General features: G+C 37.9%; 3 protein-coding genes across 5 annotated transcripts in view; 1 reads left to right on the top strand and 2 right to left on the bottom strand.

The window, feature by feature from the left end:
• Positions 1-351: 351 nt before the first annotated feature.
• Positions 352-14250, bottom strand: tubgcp5 (tubulin gamma complex component 5). 2 transcript variants are annotated; one of them, XM_065272655.2, is made up of 24 exons: positions 13920-14250; positions 13662-13806; positions 13496-13549; positions 13300-13408; positions 11827-11923; positions 11661-11740; positions 11251-11389; positions 11054-11171; positions 10811-10900; positions 9759-9852; positions 9055-9310; positions 8558-8760; positions 8299-8414; positions 6355-6623; positions 5897-6095; positions 5531-5719; positions 5270-5452; positions 5070-5154; positions 4863-4983; positions 4251-4402; positions 2120-2245; positions 1766-1854; positions 1495-1595; positions 352-1130 (listed from the first exon to the last, which is right to left on the bottom strand). In XM_065272655.2, exons 2-24 carry the CDS (start codon positions 13793-13795, stop codon positions 1084-1086), a joined length of 3051 nt encoding a protein of 1016 aa, XP_065128727.1. In that variant the 5' UTR covers positions 13796-13806; positions 13920-14250; the 3' UTR covers positions 352-1083. The 2 variants fall into 2 exon arrangements, with proteins under 2 accessions (XP_065128727.1, XP_065128726.1); XM_065272654.2 differs by having other exon boundaries at positions 13662-13809; positions 13920-14231.
• A 754-nt stretch (positions 14251-15004) lies between these two features.
• chst7 (carbohydrate (N-acetylglucosamine 6-O) sulfotransferase 7) lies at positions 15005-21813 on the top strand. Its single transcript, XM_065272763.1, has 2 exons — positions 15005-16403; positions 20809-21813. The coding sequence occupies exon 1, from the start codon at positions 15020-15022 to the stop codon at positions 16385-16387; it is 1368 nt and encodes a 455-aa protein (XP_065128835.1). The 5' UTR covers positions 15005-15019; the 3' UTR covers positions 16388-16403; positions 20809-21813.
• Positions 21814-21827: 14 nt separating this feature from the next.
• Positions 21828-25381, bottom strand: part of slc9a7 (solute carrier family 9 member 7) — a 62868-nt gene continuing 59314 nt past the window's right edge. For both annotated transcript variants that reach the window (XM_065272764.2, XM_065272765.2), the window contains one exon: positions 21828-23995. In XM_065272764.2, the coding sequence (XP_065128836.1) occupies positions 23732-23995 (264 nt within the window). In that variant the 3' untranslated portion in view covers positions 21828-23731. The remainder of the gene's footprint in view (positions 23996-25381) is intronic.

Raw genomic sequence — 25381 nt, 5'->3', positions numbered from 1 at the left:
TGCACAGACCGATCGGCGTATGACATAAAAGCACCGCGAGAACGGTACGTCGAAGCACTCTCGCGATACTTTGCTGTTGTACGCCGATCGGTCTGCGCAGTAGCGTATTAAGTCGACCACACCTATTCACTTGTGGCTACGGGTTTAGCTATGAACCTAATGAGGACATTGGCAACACAACACAAACCACAAAAAGGTTAAGAGAGATGGAGAAAAAACCCAAATAAAAATATTTATCATACTTTAATATTTACTACTATAAATTATAGAATACTGTATAATATTGTAATGTATATAGAGCTTATTATAGTAAATACTAAATATACTGCACTATTTTTCTATAATAATCTATAAATTGCTGATTATACACCACTACTTATTAATATTAAAATCCTAAACAAACAATATTGCAGCTTTTCCTTTTATACATTTGCCATTACATCTATGCACAATTTAACCTCCTTTTCAAATACTTCAGAAAATTTCCTTATTATCTGTGAATTTACAACTGAACATGAAATTTACATAAAACACCATTTATAATGATATCAGCAAACAAAATTACTTTAATATAGCAACTTTCCATACAGCTTGAAGTCAATACAACACAACACATACATAGTCCTAAACAAAGACTACAAATGTAGTCTGCAATTTTCATTGTTAGGTTAAATTATGTACAATATTTACATTTGAGATATTGTTAGGACGTCCTAATGGTGTTATACATAATCAGATCACCTGCACATTGAATTTCTAATGGCATACCTTTCTCACATATTCACTGTAGTTTAAGTTTTACACCTGACGGTAGGATTCTCCACAAAACAGAATACGTTAGTATCTCAGCGCATGATTTGTGCTGTATACAGACCAATTTAACACACGTTTCACTCACAAGTTTACAGAAACAAACTCTTCCTTCTGTAGCTATGAAAACTATTGTGATTTTGTCTCTTTCTTGTGTATATGATGTCAGACATTCTGGTGACAACAAACAACAACAATACAGCAGCTGTCATTCAGCAGTACAATAAATATCTGTCTTGTGTTCATTGCACTGGATTGTAGTACCATGTTCTGTTAACACTGTTCAAACCCGGCCATCAGCGACAGCGCCAAAGACTCCACTGTAAGACAACACAGTTTATAATTTGCATTATACTCATGATTCACATTTTCCAGTTTGAGGTCAGCATAAGATTTAAATATAAAATACAGTAAATATACCTCCGGTTTCACAGACAAGGCTTAAGGGTAATTCTAAATTAAAACACACATGTTTGAGCTGTATCAACTGAAAATAACTTGCGCTTACAGATCTTAAAATATTCCAGTGGCATTGATTTGCCATTGATACACACCAGTAACTTTTGTTCTGAGCCATGCTTATAAAACATGCTTACACGTAATCTTAATTAAACTAAACCATAGTCCTGGCTTTAGCTAAGCCTTGCCTGTGAAACCAACCCATAAACTTTACAAAGGGCTTACAGTGAGGAAACGAGCCTCTGCAGACAGCCTTGTTTAAAATCGTCACCAGAAACATGTGACAGTTTTTAAAATCCGACTCCATTTTGTCAATCGATTCGATTCTGAGAAAAAAAAAACATTTTTAAGGAATTGTACTCTATAAGGCATGGAAAAAGTTAAATGGTTAATAGGGAAGTGAAACCTGATCAAAAATGAAGTGAAAACTGCAACAGCACGTGACTAGAAAAGAACATCTGTAGAGAACCCTTCGGTTATTAAAAAATAAACTTACTTCCATGCCCCAAAACCAGCCTGCCATCTGTCTGAGAAGATCAAAACTAAATTTAGCACTTTCATGATGGCCTCCTTAACAAAACTGACCTGCAAAGATAGTGACCTGAATTAATGCATGAAAAATAGTAATAAATTAAATGTTTAGAAGTCAAACTAGGCCAAATCTCATGGGAACACATTGCATATTATATATAGAGCATTATAATTAGATTTTAGCATTATAATAGAATAATAAATGTAATAGCAAAAGTGTAATAGTGGCATCATTGTTTTTGTGCAAGACTGAAGTGAACAACTGACATAAATTTTCTGACCAGTGCAACTCTAATTGATTATTTGAAGTATAGCTTACTTTCTCTCGAAGCAGACATCGGTCATGAATGGTGGACAAATATCTGTAGTGGATTTTGATCAGCTGGTCCAGGTCCTTTGCCTCCTGTACTTGATGTTGAAATTCTAAACCTGTACTGTGTAAGATCTGTGGGTGTAAGGTAAGCAAAAGTCGGTGATGTAAAAGATCAACATTTAAAAGGCACCTATTATGCAAAATCCACTTTTACAAGGTTTGGACATAATATGTGTTGGCAGTGTGTGAACACAACCACCCTACGATGAAAAAAATCCATCCACTTCTTGTTTTTTAATCCCTATTAAACCAAAGCAGTCTCTAATCAATTTGAGGTCATATTGATACAGCCCTGCCCACTTACAGTCCTGCATTACCATAGTCTCCACCTAGGGGTGGCCGATAAACCAGTAGGTATGATAAACCGGTAGAAATTTGTCAACCATTAGAGATTTAGCACTATCGAGGTTAAGCGCTCACGTCACGTTGCTGTCACGCTCGTGGTCACGAAAACTTTTTGTTTGTAGACATATTTAAGCACCGCAGTTTTAAAAAGTGATTGCCTCCGCTACTCATTAAGCTCGTGAAATTTTTTTCCGCTTTATTGGCCCTAAATACACATGCGTCAAATTTCCTGTTTTTGCAAGTATCCTCATAAACATGACCATTTAGGTCTTAAGCGAAAGTAAACAGCTGAAAAGGAAACACATGTGTAATAGTATATTGGATTCGGACTTTGGTCTTAAAGTGAAAGTTACCTAATTTTGCTCCTGGCTGTCAAGCATGTTAATCAAACAGCATGCTCTTGACTAAATCACTTTTCTACCTTTAAGAAGATAAATACATTATTATTTAATATACTTATTTCATCTTCAGTAAGCTTGAGTTTTGTTTGTTTGCGTCTTCTTGTTTTATGTTTTATGTTTTCTTGTCCTAATGATAATAGTGTCCAGGCCCGGATTAAGAATTCGGAGGCCCCTGGGCACAATTTCTTGTAGGCCCCCCCACGCACACAATCAAACTATATATATATATATATATATATATATATATATATATATATATATATATATATATATATATATATATATATATATATATATATATATATATATATATGGTTCTTTTTGTTAGAAACACCTCTACTTTTACAGGATTTACAGCCGGTGATCACTACCTGTAGGACAATATCAATACATGTAGATATTTTTGTTGCAAGCAGGGACCTGCACAGGGGGCAGATGCTCAAGTGAAAAAAGGGCACTTCTCTTAGGCCCAATTCTTAAACAAAAGATTAAATATTAATACGATTAAAAGTTATGACGATACAGTTTGCATGCACCCTAAACATTGCAATCTGATTTAAATGTTCGTTTACATGTACATAATATAGAATCCGAACCGAAAGTCTGCACAAGTGCATAGCCAGGGTTGCCAGATTCGCGTATCAAAACCATCTGAATGAACGTTCAAAACTAGCACAAAACATTCTAAGGACTCATTTAATCTTTAACCCACAAAAAAAACCTGGTGGAAATAGTTTAAATAGTAGTCCAAATCTTAATTCGAAAAAAGCAGAGGACTTGGCAACGCTACGCTGCAGACAGGATCTCTCGTCGAGTTCACGCTTCATCTCTGTATAAAAGTCAAAACTCTGAGAAAGTTGTTTTTAAGAAATTTTCAGATATAGGTAATAAAAACACTTTTCAAAAGGCACAACGGTATTTTATTACTTTAAGTAGCGTAATGTTTTATAGTATACATAAACGCTGCAGAATTTATTACATTGTGTGTACAGCGCGTGACCCCATTAACGTTACCTTAATAATGCGTGATTCTATTGCCTTGCTATTGCGTGTTTCTGTGACGAGAATCATGTGATATAAGAGGTAAATATAATACGTGAACTTGGAGCACAAATTTTCTGCGCATGTGCACAAGGTATTTTTGGATCAGATTTAGAAAATACCACGATTCACGCGTTTACATACGTTCACCAACCCTTCAATACGATCCAAATTTGCATCCGATTGTCCTCAATCGTATTGATTACAAACTGATTATTTGGTTGCATGTTAACGTACCTAAAGTTTTCACATTTTGTAGAGACTACATACTTACAGTAAGCTACACTTACCCTTGTCATAATGTAGTTGTGCAGGCTGTTGACAAAGTGCATGAGTTTAACCTTCAGGAGAAACATCCTGTGAATCTGCTGGTTTACCGGCTCTTTGCTTGTGCTTGCTTCAGACTGGCAACTCTCTTGCTTCTTAGCAGCTACAGTCAAATCTGTGGAAAGATTTAATTTAAAAGATCCTTTATGAACCAAACTGAGGGCTGAATGGGATAGTTCACACAAAAATGGCAATTCTGCAATCATTTACTCACCTTCGAGTTGTTCCAAACCTGTATACATTTCTTTGTTCTGCTGAGCACAAATAAAGATATTTTGAAAAATGTTTGTAACTGTGCAGATCTGGGGCTTCACTAATTTCCATTGTATTAAAAAATAATACTGTGCAAGTCAATGGTGCCCCAGATCCGAACATTTTTTTAAAATATCTTTATTTGTGTTCAGAAAAACAAAAAAATTTATACAGGTTTGGAAGAACTTGAGGGTAATTAATTTTTGGGTGAACTATCCCTTTAAGTATACTAACACTTTATTCTTTTATTTGGCTTGCGCAAACTTCTCAAAATTTTATTGCAAAGATACAAAAGAACCGAGAACTTCTCTGTCATAACTCACCACTGAATCGCAATGTGTCCAGACTATATTTAGCCCATTTGATTTGAAGAAGCAGTAGGAAGACCTGATTGTAAATTTTCTGACACTCTGAACTGATAACAATATCTACAGGCCATGGAACCTGGTGAGAGAAATTTCAAGACACTTATTAAAAATAAAAAAAGCTTCCAATATCCCAAAAGTAATAATACACTGAAGGTTTGCAACCTTATAACTCAATGTAAGCCCATCAAGGTTATTCACTGGCTGTTTTTTTCTTCCAGGGTCAATGGTTTCAAGAAATATTGACAACCTGTGGAATTGTGAGAAAGACGTAAGACTCAGGAGCGGATACTGAGCGGTAACAGTGGTTATGAAAGGTAAACCACATGATTTCTAGAAGTGAATTATTAGGTGAGAAGCACTACCGGCTGCTGTCCTCTGGGTGGCGCTGTCCGACAGCCTCTTGCAGTTGCACGTTAAGAAACGCCAGCTGCTGCCAGCTTTCCTTCTCCAGAACTTTGTCAAAGATTGCGGTGTAAAAATCGTACATGGTGTCTCCAGCCTCCAACAGGAAGTAGTTTCTCATGGCCTGCAGGTATTCCAGCAGCCTACGATAAAAAAGATGGCGAATCATAAATGCTCTTCAAAACATATTAACATTGATGAATATTTATCTAATAATTCACCTGTAGTCTTTTTTCAGGGTTCTCATGAGGTTCCCACAGCACTCGATGTATCGCCTTTCAATATGTGGGTAGAGACACGACCGCAGCGTGAGCTCAAACGTCTGACACGTTACAGACTCCGAGGAGCGGTCCAAAATCACACTGCCACCAGAGAATTTCTCATGAAAGTCATTTTGCTCTAAATATAGCCTGCAAGAGGGAACACACATATTACGACGGTGAAGAAAACAAGTTAATGTTATAGTGATTCATACTAGACACAATGTCTCTGTACAGATGCAATAAGACTAAAGCTAGTTTTGTGTTAAGGATGTTAAAAGATCCATATTTAGCATCTGTTGTTCCTTGTATGACGTATGTAGCAACCTTGCAAAGTTAATGGCCAGCAGGGGGTCATGGATGTCATCCAGCTCCAAATGACGTGCTACGATGGACTGCATCTTGATCAGGCTCTTCTTAGTGGTCTGTTGCTCCGTAACCGTATTTGTGGGCGACTCTTCCCCATGGCGAAGGCGTGTCTGCACTGACTCCAAAAAAAGCGTGTACAGACTCTTCCTTTCAGCATCTGCAAGAAAGTATCAAACTTTGTATTGGATATAACAATTGTTATAAAGTAAAACTATTAAAATGACAACAAAGATGTACATAATATGCATTTATAATTTACTGTAAATGAAGCAGCAACAGTGCATTTAAAACGCAATTAATTGTCAGGATCCGTGTTGTTGTTGGTGTTATTTTGAGTATGATGCAGTAATTATATGCAGGGGGAAAAATTATTACAAAAAAACGAGTAATTTATCCACATGTAAAAATAAACGGACCTCTGGAGGAGCCTTCCGGCTGCTCGGTCTGCTTGCAGTCCAGGTTCTTCAGCAGCTGCATGGATTTCCCAGCCATGATGATTTGCTTGAGGACAGGCTTGAGGAAGGACACCATGGTGTGGGGTTTACTGCTGGACGTCTGCTCTCCTCCAGAACTTCCGCTGGCTGCGTCACTGAGCCTCTCCTCATTCTCCACGGTTTCAGACACACTGTACAGCGTGTAAGTGGCATACCAGAAGTCTCTGTGGTTTACCGGAACATCCTTGTTTCTGATAAACACCATCAAGTAGGTCTTAAATGTGTGTGTTTTTGTATTTAGATAGACATGTTATATACAGTATTAGCATTTTCAACATAGTAACCCTGGACCAGTGCTCTCCAACATGGTGCCACACAGAGTCTCTGAGTTGCCCACAAAGCCCATTCTATTAATAGCCTCATTTTTCAATATTTATTTATTACATATTTTTATATTAGCTTGGTTTTTTATGTATGTCAACATTTTAAACAATGATAAAACATATCAACAAAACAAAATCAACAAGTAAAAAAGTTAAAGTTTTGATTAGACTTTATCAAAAAAGTAGCCCTCCAGATTTTGTTTTATCCATTGTGGTAGCCCTTGCTCAAAAAAAGGTTGGAGACCCCTGCCCTAGACTAGCATTTCCATCAATTTTGGTCTAAATAGCTTATTAAATACAATTAATCAATTTAAGGACATGGTTTAAAAATAAAATGTTAGTATTGCAATTAAAGATATTAATATGTTGGAGCAATAGAGTGCACTGGAATTTTTGTAGACAAAACCCAGGAAGCGAGTTAGCATTAAGCACTTCCAGTTGCATCGTAATGTTTTTTTTTAATGAGGTTTTGATTAAACGCCTTAAATAAGATAATGGGTTAACAAAGATATTTTCACGTTTCATTCTATGACACAGCAATAATACCACAACTCGTGACATTTTAAAGCTTTTACGTGGTTGATATCGAGTTGCTACATGGGATTACAGATGTCAGAGATTTAAAACATCATCACGCATGAAGATCTCAAAAACAATGCAACATGGGCACAATTCCCAACAAAGATTCATCCACAGAGTATTTCCTTAACAGGGAACATGTGTTTTTAATAAAATTTGAAAGAGTTGTCAGAAGTTTGGTGGTGATGGCGTTGAAGACTGTGGTGTGGTTTGCTTAGCTTTTCATTTTTTCATACTTCAAAAAGCATAAAAGTTGTGTTCATCTGTGAAGATTATCTTGTTGGAAAAACGTGTGTCTTAAACTTTTGTTAAACAAAGAGCCCATTTTTGTGATAATCCAAAAGTTTATGGGAACAATTTATGGGCTTTTTGTCAAGGGAACCAATATCCTGCTAACTTCAGGGTTGGCCTGCAAAAATATATCATCCCTTTGGCACTCTTTTATATTTTTGTCTATAATCTTATGCATACAACTTCATTTCAAAATGTTTTGAATATCATGAGAAACAATTTAGTTAAGTGACTCTAAACTTTTGAACTTTTAAACAGATTTATACATCACCTGAAAGATGTAAAAATAATCTTTATATTGACGTTTGTTTGTTTTTTAGAATAGGACAATATCTAGACGAGATACAACTATTTGAAAATCTAGAATATGAAAGTGCACAAAACCAAGATATTAAGAAAATTGCCTTTAAAGTTGTCCAAAATGAAGTCCTTAGCAGCAAATATTACTAATGATCAATAAATTTGTATATATTTACAGTAGAAAATACAACAAAATAACTTAATGGACCATGATCTTTACTTAATATCCTAATGATTTTTGGCACATAAAAAAGAATTTTCGATAATTTTGACCCATACAATGTATTTTGGGCTATTTGTTGCTACAAATATACATGTGCTACTTATGACTGGTTTTGTGGTCCACGGCCACATATGTGTGTGTTGCTATTACCTCTGAATCACAAACTCTTTGGCGGGATCAAATAAATGACCGTGAACAATCCATTCATCTACAATCTCAAGGTATGGCCGGACTGTTTCTACCCAAAGAGAGAAAAGTAGTGCCACCTGACAAAAGAGCAAAGCAATGGGCATCACTTAGCAATCAGGGCATATAGGCTACATCTTAAAAGCTACATAATGGATAAGTAGCAAAAAATACAAACAAAGTCAAGCATCTGCTGCTCAACGGAAATAACAGACACACTTACAGACTGTTCGGACGCTTCACCCACACTGTCATACTCAATGATGGCCTTGTAGAGGGTGTTGAGTAAGTGTGAAGCTCTTAACACATTGGGCGTTCCAGACGGGACCTCAGCCACTCCTGTGCAAAAAACCCTGTGAAGCACTGTGATCTGGGCCAGATGAGGACTTAACCGTTCCAGAACAGCAGACAAGGTCACAGTCTCATCTACAGAGAATTTATTTTCAAAACATTAACAATGCCATTACTATCATTACCACAGAAATAACAGTGGTTGAGTCCAAAAGAGCCCCCCAAACCTTAATTAACTATTTCCTACATTAGTCCACTAGCATACTGTAGTTCACTTGAAGGAGTTTATTGAGCTCGCAAAAAGCGAGACTCAGTGGACGAGTAGCGGCTAGCGACATTGATCGTACACTCATTATTGCAGTGCATTCTGGGGTTAAATGAGTGCATTCAATAAAACCTCACAACCAATAGACAAAGGTAGATACCAACCTTTTCCAATGATGTCTTTTTCAATAGCATTAAGCTCTTCTTTAAAGGTGGTGAAGTATTTATACAGGGCCCACACAAATGCTTGGTAAGTCCTGAAAGGAGGTTCAGAGCTCTTTTTGGAGGATGAGGATAAAGGGTTGAGACCTGGAGGACATGGCTCTGCACTGTGGCCGGTCACTTCATCAATAAACTTCTGCAGCCGAGAAACAGCCTGTCCATAGGCCGCTATGTGCTCCAAAACTGAGTGAAGACAATTCTGTCCATAATATTACAAAAAAGCAATTAAAGTCAACAATTTTTTGTATTATAAAAATTGCTTTTTATATGTTCATTTTTTATTATTATAGTTTATTATTTAATGTAATAGAATCTAAATGGTAAATTTACTATTTTAAACTTTATGGGACGGTTTCCCGGACAGGGTTTTGATTAATCCAGGACTAGGCCATAGTTATATTACGACATTTAAGTTGTTTATCCAAACACACTTTACAAAAATTAATAACTGGTGTGCATCTTGAGACAAAACAATTGCACTGATATATGTTAAGTTATGTCAGTGCAAGACGTTTTAAAAATGAAGGCAGCTCAAACATGCATTTTAGTCTGGGACTACCGCCTCTAAATAATTAATATTAAATCAATCTCAAACACCATGTAAATTGAACAAAGAGACAAATATTAAAGTTTCCGTCTACGCTCACATTAGTTAGATGTGTGACCACCACATCGTTCCTCACGGTCACCTTGCCATCATTGTGCTGGAAAATGAAAAGTTTCTTCACACCAGAAAGAAGCCTGAAGAAAGGCAGAAAAGAACAAATTATCTTTTAAAGGTCACGTTCTTCCTGATCCTATTTTCTAAACCCTAGTTCAGTGTTTTCCCAAACACTGTGCCCACTTGTTTGGTGTGCCGTGGAAAAATAACACTGCCACAGTGTTTAAAAAAAGCACTCGAAGCTAGCTATCAGGTTGCAGAGTTGGTCACAACTATTAATTCCAGCCAGGATATCATCTTTGTGTAAATCAAAACAAGTTTCACATTAAATGATCTGTTAATGCTTATTGTGAAAGTGCTGTATGATTTTTTTACTTATCAAAATTGTGCCATGGCAGAAAAAAGGTTGGGAAACACTGCCCTAGTTAATGTGTAATGTTGCTATAATAGCATAAATAATACCTGTAAAATAATAAAGCTTAAAGTTCACTGGCAGGCGATATATTTCTTTAACAGAATTCGCCTTTTAAAGTCTACAGTGAACGGCCGGTTTGGACTAGTCCCCTCCTCCCTCATATAATGACGTAAGTAAAACAGTTTTTGACTAAACTCGGCCCACATTAATACTTCAGTCGCCAGCTAAGCTAACGGCAAGCTAAGCTGCTATCAAGTCACAACACACTAAACAAACTAAACAATCTCGTTACGTACTTCTGAAGGAGGGACTTCATAGAACAAGGAAGATATCAGCCCGTTTTGAGTAAATTGTGTAAAAAAAATGAATTTTTTTACACTTGAAACATGAACACGTTATATTGCGCACTGTAAACACAATCAAAGCTTCAAAAACACAGAAAGAACGGGACCTTTAAAAAAAAATCCATCAACTATTAAAAACATATCCATTGCTTAGCTCTTCATTCATTCCGTGCAAGTTTTTACTTGTATCCAATTCTTATCCACTGATGTCAGCTTCACAAACATAACATATGCATTTTGCTTTGTCAGAAATGTGTCTGTCAAGAATAGAAATCATACCACAGCGTTTCTCGAATCACTTGCGTTTCCGTAACAAAAGACTTCTCCTCTGGCAAGTAAAGAGGTCCGGTGTTATAAAGGTGCTGATCCCTGGAGAAAAAAAATGCACATGCCTCTTAAACAACTCTGTTTCTTAAAATGAATAGCATAACAGAAAGTAAAAAGTTTAGGTCTGGCAACAAAGGCTTTGATGATAAGCGCAGATCTAAACATTGTTACATTTAGAAAAGTACACAATCGTACCAGACATTGTAAAGGTTGGAATGCAGATGAAGACTGTGTGGGAAGCGAGGAGAGTTGGGAACCCAATATGAGGTCACAATATGCTGCTCCAACCAGGCCCTGCAGTCAGGCTCACCCACTATAAAAAAAGGGTTAGTAAAAGTCTTGAAATTAATGTTTATTCAACTAAAGGCTTTTTTTAAACATTTGTGTAATACCACCAGTCCAGGTGACTTGGACGGTTTTGTCGTGTTGCTCATGATCCTCCTGTGGGGTTCTGTCCACCTGTATACCAGAATCCTCTCGGCTCAAGGGCTGTTGACTATCTTCCTCTTCACTTTCATCCTCAGACCATTCCTGTAACAAAAAGCATCACATGATCTTAAATTGAAAACTGAGAAAATCTGCACATCTCTGATGCCTTGTCCAAGGGTTGGTATGAGCTTTCCCTAAAAACATTTTGTCTCCATAACCCCAACAGCTGATGATACCACAACCATCATTGCAGTTACAGCTATTGTACATTTATTCTTACAGTTCTCAACATCTGAACTTGTGAAAAATGAAAATAAATAAATAAATAAAACCAGAAAATCAGCCTCATAATAGTGCAATAGAGTTCACTCACTGGTGTATCTGGAAAGGGTCCAGTATCAATATCTTCTCCTTCCATTAAGAATTTTGCCCAATCAAACTTGTCCTCTTTCACTGTTAAAAAGAGGTAGATATTTAGACCAATCACAAATCACGGTTCTGTCCCAACAGCATGCACGCGTGTACACTAAATAACTCACCCGATTCCTTTAGTCTGGGTCTTTCACAGTAGTTAGTGTTGGATGGAGAGTCAGACAGGTGCAGTAATAAAGCCACCATACTGTAGTGGGCATCAGTCTGTCACACAGACATTAAACAGATAGTTCAAAATGTCAAAGAAGAAGATGATATTTTGAGGAATGTTTGTAACCAAACCGATCAGAAGCCCATTGACATACATATTAAAGGTGCCAAAGAATGCATTAAACTAAAATATGTTACAAGTCCATGTTTTTACATGTCCATACAACTCTAAGATTTGTCCTTTGAATGAAATGGTATATTTTTGTCCTATTTGGAAGGGTCATGAATAATAATGTTGAGCTCTGCTCTGATTGCCCTGCTCTGAGGCTCATGTCAGTAGCTTACATTAGTAAACATTTTAACAACTTTGTACTTAATTTAATGTTGGGGCGTACATCTCGACTGTGACATCGGTGTTATGTTGAGACTGGCCTATTTTTTTGCGTGCAAAAAGTGTATATAAAAATGAGGAAAAAAACGTGTTTGAGGCTCACGATATGTAATTGATGCGCGGGTCGTCGTTTTTTCCAACATGCGGATCGCGCTTTTTATGAATTATTTGGCCCGCCCCGAACCGCCCCGCAACACTGTATCTATTTTTACAACCCGCACCACCTCGCGACCATTAAAATAGGCGCACTAGGCATTTGTAATGCAAATAAAAAAAAGGCTTTATTTCAGCCTAGAAGTGCTTGGAAACAGCCATTAGATTACATCGCAATGTAAACTGGCAACAACATACGTGAATGAACCATAGAAACCAGCATGGTCATATTAATATAGATAGGATAATGATAAACATTTTCAACATTTACAAAGCAGCGTTTGTATTATCTATTCACAAATTCCCTACCTTAATTTCTCCCGCAGATCGTCTTTCATCTTTTATTTCTCCGTTTGTTTTGTTGTTGTGGCTGGGAGCAGGAGCTACTTCGTGCTTCCGTGACGTGATGCAAAAGGTTTGCGGAAGTTACGTTGCCACGTAGGTCTATGTAATTTAACCTTATAATTTATTATAAGAACGTAATAAAATATAAAAATATACATTCCAAAATATTTAATATATATTTATGCTACAGGGAATTAGACGCAACATACCTGCTTTTTATATTGTTTTTAATGACCCCCCGACCCAACCCGCGCATCACTAATGTACAGAGCTCTTATTATTCATCTATGTAAATACAGTTTTTTATTCTATGGCACCTTTAAGATAAAAGAATACTATGGAAGTCATTGGGGCTTCTGATTAATTTGGTTCCAAACATACCTTAAAATATCTTCCTTTGTGTACATCAGAACAAAGAACTTTATATAGGTATGTAACAACGTAAGAGCAAGTAAATGATGACAGAATATTCATTTTAGGGTGAACTATCCATTTTACAGACAAGGTGAGTTAGCTTAAATCAATTTCGGTGTTATCCCACCTTGGTTCCCTCAGTATTAGGAAGAGGAGAATTGAGGAATTCTTCAGTCAGTCGCTTCCAGCTCTCAGCTTTGCTCAAGTCAGAGTGGATCATGAGTTTCTCGTGAATCCTGAAATAAACAGTCACTTAAATCAATTAACAACATCAAAAAGGAAAATGAAAGAGCACTGAATTGTGTAAGCTTTAGAGCTAATACCCATTGATGGAGCGCTGTACGTTGTGCCTGTTAACGTCAAGAAACCGATGAAACCTATGCAAAGGGGGAAAACATATGATATAATTTCTGCTCAGTTTCCTTATCACAAGTGTGTAGTAAATGGAATAGGTCCATTATCAGAAAATATACAAGAATGAGTTCTTACTTAAAGTTGGACCAGGTAAACTTCAGAGCCATTTGAAAGTTTTGATCTTCCTCATCTTGAATACCAGTTAAATGTGAGAGGAGTCTCTTGGTCTCGAGCTCCAGCTCTTTTTCAAACCTGCTCCAATGAGCCATTCTGATATTCTCTACTAAAACACAAGATATACATGAAATAAAATTCTAAAGTCTTTATCGTTTCTCGTCACACGTTCAATTTCAACATTAACGCATTAATAGTCTGTTCTTCAAAAGCACAAACCTGTTTTGGTTGTGTTGCTGAGAAAGGCGAACCGTTGACAACAGCAGCGGATGCAGGCTAGCAAAACAACAAACCCATGACAAGGGTGTTCACTACGTGTCAAAGATACGACGACAATGTGCTGTCCGTCTCCCGAAAATACGCTTCATCTGATTTTAAAATATATTGATGTCGTTTTTAATTATTACACAGATCGTTTCCCTGTTGCCGCCTCCATGACTTCAGGCGCTTCTTCTACTGTGGCTCAGTGAGAGCGATGATAAACCTCACGCGAGATTTGCTGCCACCTATCGAGCATGACGCAATATATATCATCTGTGGCAGACGAAACTTTGCACTAAAATTTATTTTTACTCATTTCCGTTATCTGTTTTCTATAATTAAATCTATGTATAATACATTATCTGTTATATAGTTCCCTATTATAAAGCCTACCTTATTATAATCTACCTAATGTGTAATTATTTTCAAAAGGGCGATTCTCTAAAAACAAATGTTCAACAAAAATTCATCCTCAAATAATTTTTATTTTTTTACAAAAAATTTGGTCTATATTACCAGATGTATGTGTGCTCATTTATTTCTCAACTATCTTTCGGACCTACTTTAAAAAAAATTAACTTAAAATATTAATTCTGCTAGATGTGGTAGACATTTCCAAATGATTTGAAAGACTTGATAATTCATAATGTTTTCTGATATTATTGTCTATCAAAAAGTCTAATCTCAGATATAATACAAAATAGGTACATTTAAAGAGATATATACACAAAAAAAACTACAACATTTGTATTGTACTGCTAAAAACCTGAGCCTCGCATTAAGCATTTCATGTGCAAAGTGTCACTGACATCTTGTGCACGCGACAATTTATTATTATGCCAGAACCTATGTTTTAATCTTGATATGTTGTCGAAGCTTGTTTACTTTTCGCCCACCCAGCGGCTCTCTGCACCCTCCCAAACCCGCCTTAATTGTAAAACTCGTCATGATTGGTACGGCTGTAAAAATGACTTTCCAACTGTCCAATCATGTGCTGACTACAGACCCTCCGCGAGCCAATCCTGGCCCTAAGGGTGGGATTTGTCAGTAAACGGTGTATGGAAAAAGATTCCACTCGCCAAACTTTGCTGCGCTGTACGGTCTACATAGGCGCCTCGTCTGGAGTCGAGCTGTCCGCCGGGATCCGCGTCCCCGACTCCGCTGAGGCCATGAAGAGACGGCTTCCGAAAAAATACATCATCTTAATTTTAGGATATTCAGTGGCGCTGCTTTTAATCCCGTATGTACTAGATAACCGAAACAAATCGCCTCACGTAAAAGATGGATTTCAGCAACAGAAGTGTCCCGATCTGAAGAGCACCATCGCCCTGTGGAGCACCAGAGACAAGACTGGCGGCAACTCAACGGAGATGGAGGACTACGGCAACAGGAGTCAGTCCAGAATAAACATATACCTGCACGCAACCTGGAGGACAGGTTCTTCGTTTTTAGGGGAATTATTTAACCAACACCCCGATGTGTTTTATTTATACGAGCCCATGTGGAACATGTGGCAGGCTCTCTATCCAGGAGATGCGGCAAGTTTACAAGGAGCGGTCAGGGACATGATGAACTCCCTCTTCAGATGCGATTTCTCCGTGTTAAGACTCTACGCGGGATCCGCCAACATAAGCACTTCGTTTATATTCGGCTGGAAAACCAACAAGGTCATTTGTTCCGAGCCTCTGTGCAAAGCGTATAAAAAGCACGAGATCGGTTTGATCCAGGGCGACGTGTGCAGCAAATGCCAGCCCCGGGATCTGAAAGAGTTGGAAAGGGAGTGCAAAAAGTACCCGGTGATGGTCATCAAAGACGTGAGGGTTTTAGATCTTGGTGTTTTGGTTCCTCTGATGCGCGATCCCGCCATAAACCTGCAGATCGTGCAGTTATTTCGCGACCCGAGAGCTGTGCACAATTCCCGGTTGAAATCCAAACTCGCTCTGGTGAAGGAAAGCATACAGGTGCTGAGGAGCAAGAAACAGACGGATAAATACAAGCGACTTCTGGTGCCTAGCAACCGTGTCAATCGCGCCGAAAGCTACGTGTCCAGCGCGATGGAGTTAATCTGCGATAACTGGCTAAACGACATGCTGCTGGTCGTGAACGCGCCGGTGTGGGTGAGGAGAAACTACATGCAGCTCAAATACGAAGATCTGGTTCTCAGTCCCGTGGAAGAGCTGAGGAAGCTTTACCGCTTCTCCAATCTTACCCTCGCTCCTGACATGGTGAGGTTTGTGATGAACATGACCCGAGGACAGGGCTATTCATCGGATAAACCCTTCCTCATATCATCCAGGGATGCGAGAGAGGCGATATATGCCTGGAGAGAGAGGCTGAATGTGGAGCAGGTGAACCAGGTTGAAGCTTACTGCAGTGAGGTTATGAGGCACCTGGGATATCGCAAGAGGAGCATGGACAACACCTAAGATCATCAGAGATCATGTAAGATAGTTTTTTTTTCTCTTCACATGAAAGTCAACAAGTGCATTTTGTTGATTTTTAGGCCTAGCTAGAGGCCCAGGTAGAAACTGTACAATCTCAGGCCATACTATACACATTAGTGGCCCTGTTATGATTTATCTATACAGATTTGTAATTATAATGTAGAGCAGAGGTTTTCAAAATATTTTCAGGCCAAAGTCCTCCTTTAAATGTACAGAAAGGAGAAGCAAGGACCCCCAATACATGTATCAAATTATGTTATGATGCTAACATAATAATAGATAGTTAAATAGAGTTTAACATGGGAACCTTCATTTTAATAAGATTTATTATTGTTAGCCTATTGATACAATCAAGTTTGATGCTTAATTTTATTTATCAAAGAAAAAAATTGAATTAAAACAATATTAAGAGGACTTAAGTAATACCACCACAGGGCCCAGGACCCCCTTTTCATTCAAACAAAGACGTATCATAGGTTTTGTGCATGGTACCATAGTAATACCATGTTTTTTTTTACTCTGACCATGGTATTAAAATATGGCAATTGTTCAGTCAGTGGTACTATTTGTCAGGTGAGGTCTATTATATAGTAATACTAACTAAATATTGATCATTTCAGCAATGCTTCAACACTACAACAGTGTGTGTCCAGACCGGTTACATAACACTGTAACCAGTTTAGTTGTAAAAAGTCATACATTGATTTTAATGTCATTGTACTGTAACGTGGTATGCACTGAACAAGTACCGTACAAAGGATGAGTATTACTGATCTGATTTATACTAAGTGCTTTAAATTTAAAGAATGAGCTTTGATATAATGCAAATATTCCCCTTGGGTGAAATTATTGATTTCGTTATATCCATCAAGGTTAAGTTATGCTCTTAATGTTATATGTCAACAGCCCTTCTTTGCAGGTGAATTCTTACTTAAGAGAATTGATTTTTAGCCTTTTCACTTTAAAAGTATACATTTATGCATTTGGCAGATGCTTTAAAGGTGACTTGCAATGCACTCTAGCTATACATTTGATCAGTATGTGTGGTCCCTGGGAATCAAACCCATGATCTTTGCACAGCAAGCACGAAGCTCGACTAGTTGAGCAATAGAAACAACATCTGAATTAATATTTAAACATATCTTGGTATCTCTTAGTGCTATTATAATGCAAAGGTTGTCTGCATGAAAAACACACTTCGAGTTTGGTGAATTAGTTACACACGCTTTTTTTTTTTAGGCTAAAGTATCAGACAAATTCAATCAACAATCTTTGCTGTCAATAAATCACTGGCAATGTAAAAAGTTAGCTTTGTCACTTGTCAGATTCACCAGGAGCAGCAAAATAACTCTAAATAAGTCTATCAGGGGTCTCCAACCTTTTTTGTGAGGGCTACCACAATGGATAAATGGAGGGCTACTTTTTGATATAGTCTACTGAAATTTTTTTCTTTTACTTGTTGATTTTATATTATTTTACTTATTGATATGTTTTATCGTTGTTTATAATGTTACCATAGATAAAAGAAGCCAAGCTAACATAAAAAATATATTATTAAAATTAAGGCTATTATTAGAATGTGCATTGGCGGGAAACTCACACACTACATGCAGGCAACCTGGCACTATGTTGGAGACCACTCGTCTATATTATAGCAAAATATGCTGTATATAAAGTTAGCAGTTAGCACTTATATCACTACATTGTGATTTTTAAATATTCAAGCTTTTTAGTGACACAAGTATGCAGCCCTGCCAAGTCACTGTCACATAAAAATTCATAATGCGGTTAGTATAAACCACAGATGGACAATGATAAAGGCTTATTCCAGCGATCAGAGGCATGTGATGAGGTCTTGAATGACCTTACACAGATCTAGCACACGTGGTTCGGACAGGCTGAAATAGGGACTGCTTTGTGTTGAATAGACCCTGGAGGGACCAGTCCTCCCTGACCCAACTGTGTCACCAGCTCAATGTGTGAGCGCTATACATGACTAAACTTAGACACACTGGCACCAGATTAACACCACTGACCCGTACAGTCCTCTATCTGTGCCTCGGTGACACGCAAGATAACCTCTGATCTAGTGTCGATCACAAGTGATGTGTTTAAAGAGCACCCATGTCATTGATAAAAACATTTTTTCGTGTATTTAGTATAATACAGTGTGTTTATGGTTAAAAACATTCTTTTCCACATATTGTACATTTTTTTATAGCTCCAGATATTCTGCCTTTCTCAAGCGCATTGATTTTGTACAAAACTCATCGATCTGAAAAGCCCTGTGTCCATGATTGACCAGTTAATCTGTACGTTTTGATTGGCCTGAATGGCGTCAGCTGGAAATGTGAAGCTCCTTACTATGTTTAAAAGATTCACTCACAATGCAATGCTGACAGGAGTTAAAGGAATAGTCTACTCATTTTCAATATTAAACTATGTTATTACCTTGACTAAGAATTGTTGATACATCCCTCTATCATCTTAGTGCGTGCACGTAAGCGCTGGGGCGCGCTGCGACACTTCGATAGCATTTAGCTTAGCCCCATTCATTCATTCCGCTCCCCTTCTCCCTCTCATAATGGGAGAGGGAGGGTGTTACTGCGCAGAGTCGAAGTACTCCCAAAAGTGCTGTTCCGCCATTCAATATAGTTCCTCTTTTAAATCCGCTTAGAAAAGCGCCATGTTTTATTTTGTACCACCAAACTTGCTCGTATAACTACTCGTCTTAAATAGGAAAAACGTTGATGTGTTTGGTCACTTCTAACTTTATCTCTGAGTGGTACCATTGAATGATGGGGCTAAGCTAAATGCTATCGAAGTGTCGCAGTCCAAAAAAAGGAGATTTATGTTGGAACCGATAACTCACGTCATCGTTTACTTTGGGGTATGTACCTTTTGCATATCATTAACGTGTACTAATACACACTTACACACTAAAGTAAATTTAAAATCGTGAATTGGACGATAGTTGCTCTTTAGGGATAAACTGTGGTGTAAAAGTTAAATAGTTTTGAAATGAAAATCTGTTGGGCGGAACCAAAAAGAAATACAACATAATTTTGACTTAGATATACACATGGCCATCATTTTTCAGACTTACATATTTAGAGTTATTTTAGTAAATGTCCTGGCTCTTCCAAGCTTATGAAAGGTAGAAAACAGGGTCCAAGACCAAAAAAGTGCATGTATCCTTCACAGAAGTAACCCACGCGGCCCCAGTGGGTTAATAAAGGCCTTCTGAGGGTAATCGATGCGCTTTTGTAAGAAAAAATATCCATACCAAAAACTGTAACCCCTTAGCATTCTTGAAAAAGGCTAAAATATGCCTAAAAAGGACATACATTGTACCTGCTATGATATTTGTATCTAAAAACAGTTTACATCATTCGAATCAAAAGAAGTTTACAGGGTTCCCACGGGTCCTTAAAATGCCTCAAAGTTTGTGAATCTGGGGGGAAATTCAAAGCCATGGGAAGTTTTTGAAAATAAACATACATAGATACAGGTCATTAAAAGTGCTTGAATCTATTTTATGCAAGAAGTTTTCTGGAAAAAATCCTTATTATTCCCTGTAGTCTAGGATAATATCATGATAATATCATCATTTCCCTTGCCATACTTCCTGCGTCCCTGTAACGCCGTCTTTGGCAATATTTTAAATAGCAATATACTTCCTGGCTCCCGCGTCACCCAGTCTTTGTTGTTAAGCCTCACCATTGGTTGAATTTGATATACACATTCAGATGCACTTACCCTTGGAGGCGTCCCCAAAGTGTCACCGCAGTGACGCAGCGCGAGTTCCCTCGAAAGGGAACTGTAACACAATGTAACCTTGCTCTCACTTGAAATGTGTCCCCATATTTAGTCCTTGAATTTGAGGGTATTGGACCTGGAAAGTCCTTGAAAGGTCCTTGAATTTGAAGTTAACTAAGGTGTGGGAACCCTGAGTTTAGCTTTCCAACGATATGTGACATGTTTAGCTTTTTGATTATTTGATTATTTTTTTTGTCAAATAATGCACGGTCCCTCCCACGGTACACTAGAATTGTAAGGTTAGCTTAGTGACCAATAAGATATTTTGCATTTGTAGGGCAATGTTGTGGTGCTCAGTTGTGTGTTTTGTATAAACAATGGTTAGGCCTTTGACATAGACTTTTATCAAAAGTAATTGCTGGTGTATTAAGGCTATAATTTTTGTATCAGTATGTGTATTTCTTGGGAATCAAACCCACAACATTTTGCATTTGCTCTACCATCTGAGCTATAGGAACATTTGGTGGACACACTGTACCTGTACGACGAAAATGTTGATATTTACACAGAATCAGAGAAATTTCCCATTCTGGCACCAAAATTTGAATTGTTTGTAATTTGTCGCATTTTTTCTTTGGTTACAGGAGCCTAATGTACAGGAAACAGAGCCTGACATGAAGCTACAGCAGAAGGTACGAGGCACTGATGGAGCAGAGGAACCACAAGATTTCACAGCGTTGTTGTGAAACGCAAAGTGGAAGGCAAGGCGGTTTGACAGTAGACACTTACAAACCTACCAACCAACCTCAAATGATACTGACAAGAATCTAATAAGACACTAACAATATCAGAGGGGAAACATGGTAAACTAAAATGGATCATCGACTGTGTCCCGACGGCCAGATTTCATCAGCAATAATCCCTGCCCAATCCCCAACAGCCCTATAATCGGCCACAGGAGACAGACGCTTGAGTCTTTGTGGGCGACCGTGTGTTTTTGCACACACGCTAGGCCTGGTAAAGAGAGGAACTCTGCACTTTCAATCATCCCGTTATGGTTAATGGAAAATTAATGCACAAAACCAACCGTGTTAACGTCATAGGTGTTCCCATTTTCAACATTGTGGGAAACCGGATATTAATAAAATAATGAATGTGTCACCTGCCAAAACATGCAATTTTATGTAACGCTCAAATTCAATGTACTCCATATCCAGCAAGTTCTCAAAGGAATTGCGAGCACCTGTGGCTTCTCTCTTTTAACAACTCACCCGACACCTCAGGTGGTGCGAAATGTCACGGGTCCCCCTGGAGTTCACCATTGTATATTCAGATTGAATCTGAACGTGTTGATCCGCACACATGTAAACAGGCTATACAGCTTGACATTCTGCATACTTGATGGGGTGAAAATGTAGACACTATTGAAGCAGTCACAAACGGGTGTGAATGAGCTCAAAACGACACGGACAGTATTACCATTTGTTGTAAAAGTTATTTTGTCGACTAGTGTTCATCGTTCGATTTGCTGCACCTTTTAAACGCATATTTTTCTCGAAGCCATGTGAACATTAACATTAAGTGAACTCTATGAACAATTCTGTTATTTATAAATAAAACCTGTAAATAAAATTTTGTAGTAAACAACACCACAGTCACATCATCTTGTTTTTCGTTCTTATTTAATGACATATAAAATAAATCAAATACCTTATTTTAATATTGCTACTGTAAACCACTCTAACACATTGGCTATAAACGTACAATTGCAGAACTAAAAGGCATACCACAGTTTTCTTGCGTTTTTTCTTTTGACAGGCGTAGTGCATCTTTACATAGAATTATTGTTATTATAAACAATAATGGCGAAAAATAGAGCATCTTGATAGTTCAATACATCACAGACATGAAAAATGGCAGCTTTTATGATTTTGTTCGTTTGTTATATGGCAGACACGACACATGCACGACAGCAAGAAAAATAGGAATGCTACATGAGGGATTACATATCCTGACGATAAATACAAGTCCGTCATAGTAAGGTCAGGAGAAAAGCTGTCAGACATTTGGAAGTTGGAAGAAGAGTTTTTACACCTCGGCGCGACTTCATCGTTCAGTCGTTTGCTACAGCCAGTGCAAGTTTCGCCACCTGCTTACTCCATTTAAATAGTGCAAATCTCTTTAACACACATTTGGAAACAAAATGGTATGCGAAACTCGATTCTGGTAAAGTCGATGATGTTACGTTACGGACGGCCCGAAAGAGAAGCAAATAGCAGTCAGGTGCGAACACATATTAGTGAGCCAGCTATATTATCATCCCAGTTATTAAGTGCAGAAAGTGAACTGTTAGTCTGTTACAAAAAGCTGGATGTATCGGAATGAAAGACGAATTTGCTATTGCAAATGGAAAGTTTAAGGTTAGTTATTAACTTGGAAAAAGAAATCATCACATGGACTTTACACTTGCATTCATTGACAATATGATTCTTTTAGGAATGCATTAGCAGTGAATGGCAGCGAGCCAACTCTTGACTGTACTGACTCAGAAACAGCCCACTGCATTCTGTCAATCTCATGCTGTCACTTCAGCTTCTTAAATTTTGGAGAGCTGGTTGTCACATACTGTGCTAGTGGTTCATAAAGAGACAATCCATCTTCATAAATGGTCTCTCTATATATATTTATTCTGCAGAGGCGCAAAGGGAACACCACAGGTGGATCTACTGCAGATTGGGGTCTGTTCTGGTTTTAGGAAGTGCATCATGGCTAACACTCTTTCTGCACAAGTCAGATTCATATTTTCGCAGCTACTTCTATTTGAGCTGCATGTAAACTTTGCACGTTAAATTAAAGTGCGATACTGCAGGAGAGAATTGGGCGTACGTATCATGCAAACGTGTCAATAATGTTGCTATTTTGTTGGCTGGGCTTGTGATGTACAGCCGTGAGTATTTACAAACTTGAGGCCTGATGGAAATGATAAGCTATTTACTGTAAATGCAAATGACCGAAGAAGATCCGATATAATACTGGGTTGTCAGTTCGGTGTTTGTATATCAAAATTTGTTTCTTTTAGCAATACCAGCTTTGTGCGTTTCTCTGTAATTTTCCAGCTTTGTCCATCTGAATTTGTAGTAAACAAAGAATGATTGACAAGAATGAGAAAGCAGTGCATGATGTACGTGACTGTATGGATGTAAGGAAGTGCAGAAGGGAAACACATGGCTACTCTTCAGCATCCATCCATTATCAAACATGACAGCACTTACATCATTCCATAACCAAAGCCGTCATTATGCATTCTTAGCCGGAGTTTCACATTTCTCTCCTATAGATCACATTAACACAGGGATAGTGAATCAAAAGTCTTAATCCATCTGTCTGAGGATAATCAGGCATTTTCCCTCTCCATTTTATTCCTTCACATTTTCATCCCCCCTTCATGAGATATTTGGAGGGTCCAGTGGGGGTCGAATGGTGTGATGTGCTATGAAAGTGAAGGCATGGAGCACGGAGAGAGAGAGGCGTGGCCTGAGGTCGGTAATGAGCGGTGAGGGGGCGGAGTCAAGCGTGGTCCTCGATGGGGAAAACGAGACGAGTGCCGCGGCTCAAGAGCTCTTGTTCGCGCGTGTCCAGTTCTCGTTCCAGAGCGTCCTCCGACGTGCTGTCGCTGCGTTTGCCGTTGACGCCCCAGCCGCCGGCCGATCCCTCTGGGCCCGATGAAGACGAGGCTCCGTTGGCGGTGATGGCCGTGTCGCCGTACGTGAGCGTCAGGTCTCCTTCGTTCAGGATAAGGTCCGAATCGTTGTCTCGAAGAGGCTCGTGGCTCTGCGGGGCACAGTGACAAATCGGACGTGAAGGGAGGAGGGGAGTACACACAAAGATTCTACACAAAGGTTCATGACGGACACTGTGGGGTCACAAAAAGTAAAGTAAAAGATGAAGCTACGCTTGATGTTCTTGCATAAAAGAAAATGTACATATTTACCTGTGATTAACCAAGCAAAAGCACACAAGTATGAGTAGAGTACAGTTAACACCAAAATCATGTTATTCTGTCATCTTTTCTCCCTTTTTTCCAAAACGTGATAAACACCACTCTTCATTCTCTGCAGAATGCAACAAATCTGCTCAGCAAATCACAGCGCATTGTAAACAACAATTGCGGCGCGTTGAATACACACAAAATCCTAGTTTTCCTCATCTACTTTGTACTTTGTGATCAAAAACAAACAAACCTGTGGTGGTTTACTGTGGCAGGGAAGAAACGTAAGCCACTCGGGCGACTGGAAATTGCCGGCTGTTGCTTGTTCTCACACGATAGCATCAAGCTTCTGTCATGCTAACACATTGACCCCAGGGGATCTTATTAAAAACTTTATTTTACTTAAAGTCAACAAAAATTGAGCAGAACCAAAAGGTTTTACAGATGATCGCTGTCAAAAAAGTTCATTGACGACGTCCCAAGGATGACAGCAGCAATGACAGTGTTCTTAAGATGACAAAGTAAGTGTTTTGATTAATGCCATTATTGGTATACACTGATTTAAAAAATAAACATTAGTCAACTAAATGAATATAACATCATTTATAGCATTTTTTTTTTAATTGTCATGGATTTATTGCATTTTGCAGAAAAAATTATCAGTTTTTATAATAAATCTTTGAAAATCAAATTAGGTTTTAATGTTATTATAACGTAAATATGCTATGTGAAAGTTTGTAACGGAAAATAGTGGTTTGAATCTAGTCACTTTTGGGATAGAAAACACATTTTTAATGAAATTAGTAAAAATTGATTTATTACGTTTTGGAACTAGACTCTTCAAATATACCCGTCCAAACAGATTAATTTATTTTATTAGAAAACGATTATTTTATTTTTAAATATTATTTTTAAAATAGATGACTTAGACTGAATATTGAAGAAAGCAGCCAATAAGAGCCCAGATAAAATGTGAACTACTTTGATTTTTTTTTATTATCTTAAAGTGAAACTTCAAGAAGCTTCTTATAAAATAGAGTTTGGATTTATTTTGGATGCTTTTAGTCACAAACATAATTCCCAGTTACATTTGTGTTACATTATGTTTGTGTTACATAGTTTGGATGAGTTGATTTTTTATTTTTCCACATTAAAGAATAGTAAAGAATGAGTGAGTGTTCCAAACCTTTGACCTGTAGTGTACATATTTTTGTTTATTTGATGATGCA

Source organism: Paramisgurnus dabryanus, chromosome 7 (assembly GCF_030506205.2).
Source record: "Paramisgurnus dabryanus chromosome 7, PD_genome_1.1, whole genome shotgun sequence".
NCBI lineage: Eukaryota > Metazoa > Chordata > Actinopteri > Cypriniformes > Cobitidae > Paramisgurnus > Paramisgurnus dabryanus.
This window is presented reverse-complemented; position numbering and strand designations above follow the sequence as displayed.

Excerpts from the sequence above, each read along its gene's own strand:
- tubgcp5 (XM_065272655.2), bottom strand. The coding sequence starts at position 13,795 with ATGGCTCATTGGAGCAGGTTTGAAAAAGAGCTGGAGCTCGAGACCAAG. Across the intron at positions 11,390-11,660 it reads GACCCTTTCCAGATACACCA|GAATGGTCTGAGGATGAAAG; the intron begins GTGAGTGAACTC and ends TTTTTGTTACAG. Across the intron at positions 6,624-8,298 it reads AAAGAGTTTGTGATTCAGAG|AAACAAGGATGTTCCGGTAA; the intron begins GTAATAGCAACA and ends GGTGTTTATCAG.
- chst7 (XM_065272763.1), top strand. The coding sequence starts at position 15,020 with ATGGAAAAAGATTCCACTCGCCAAACTTTGCTGCGCTGTACGGTCTAC.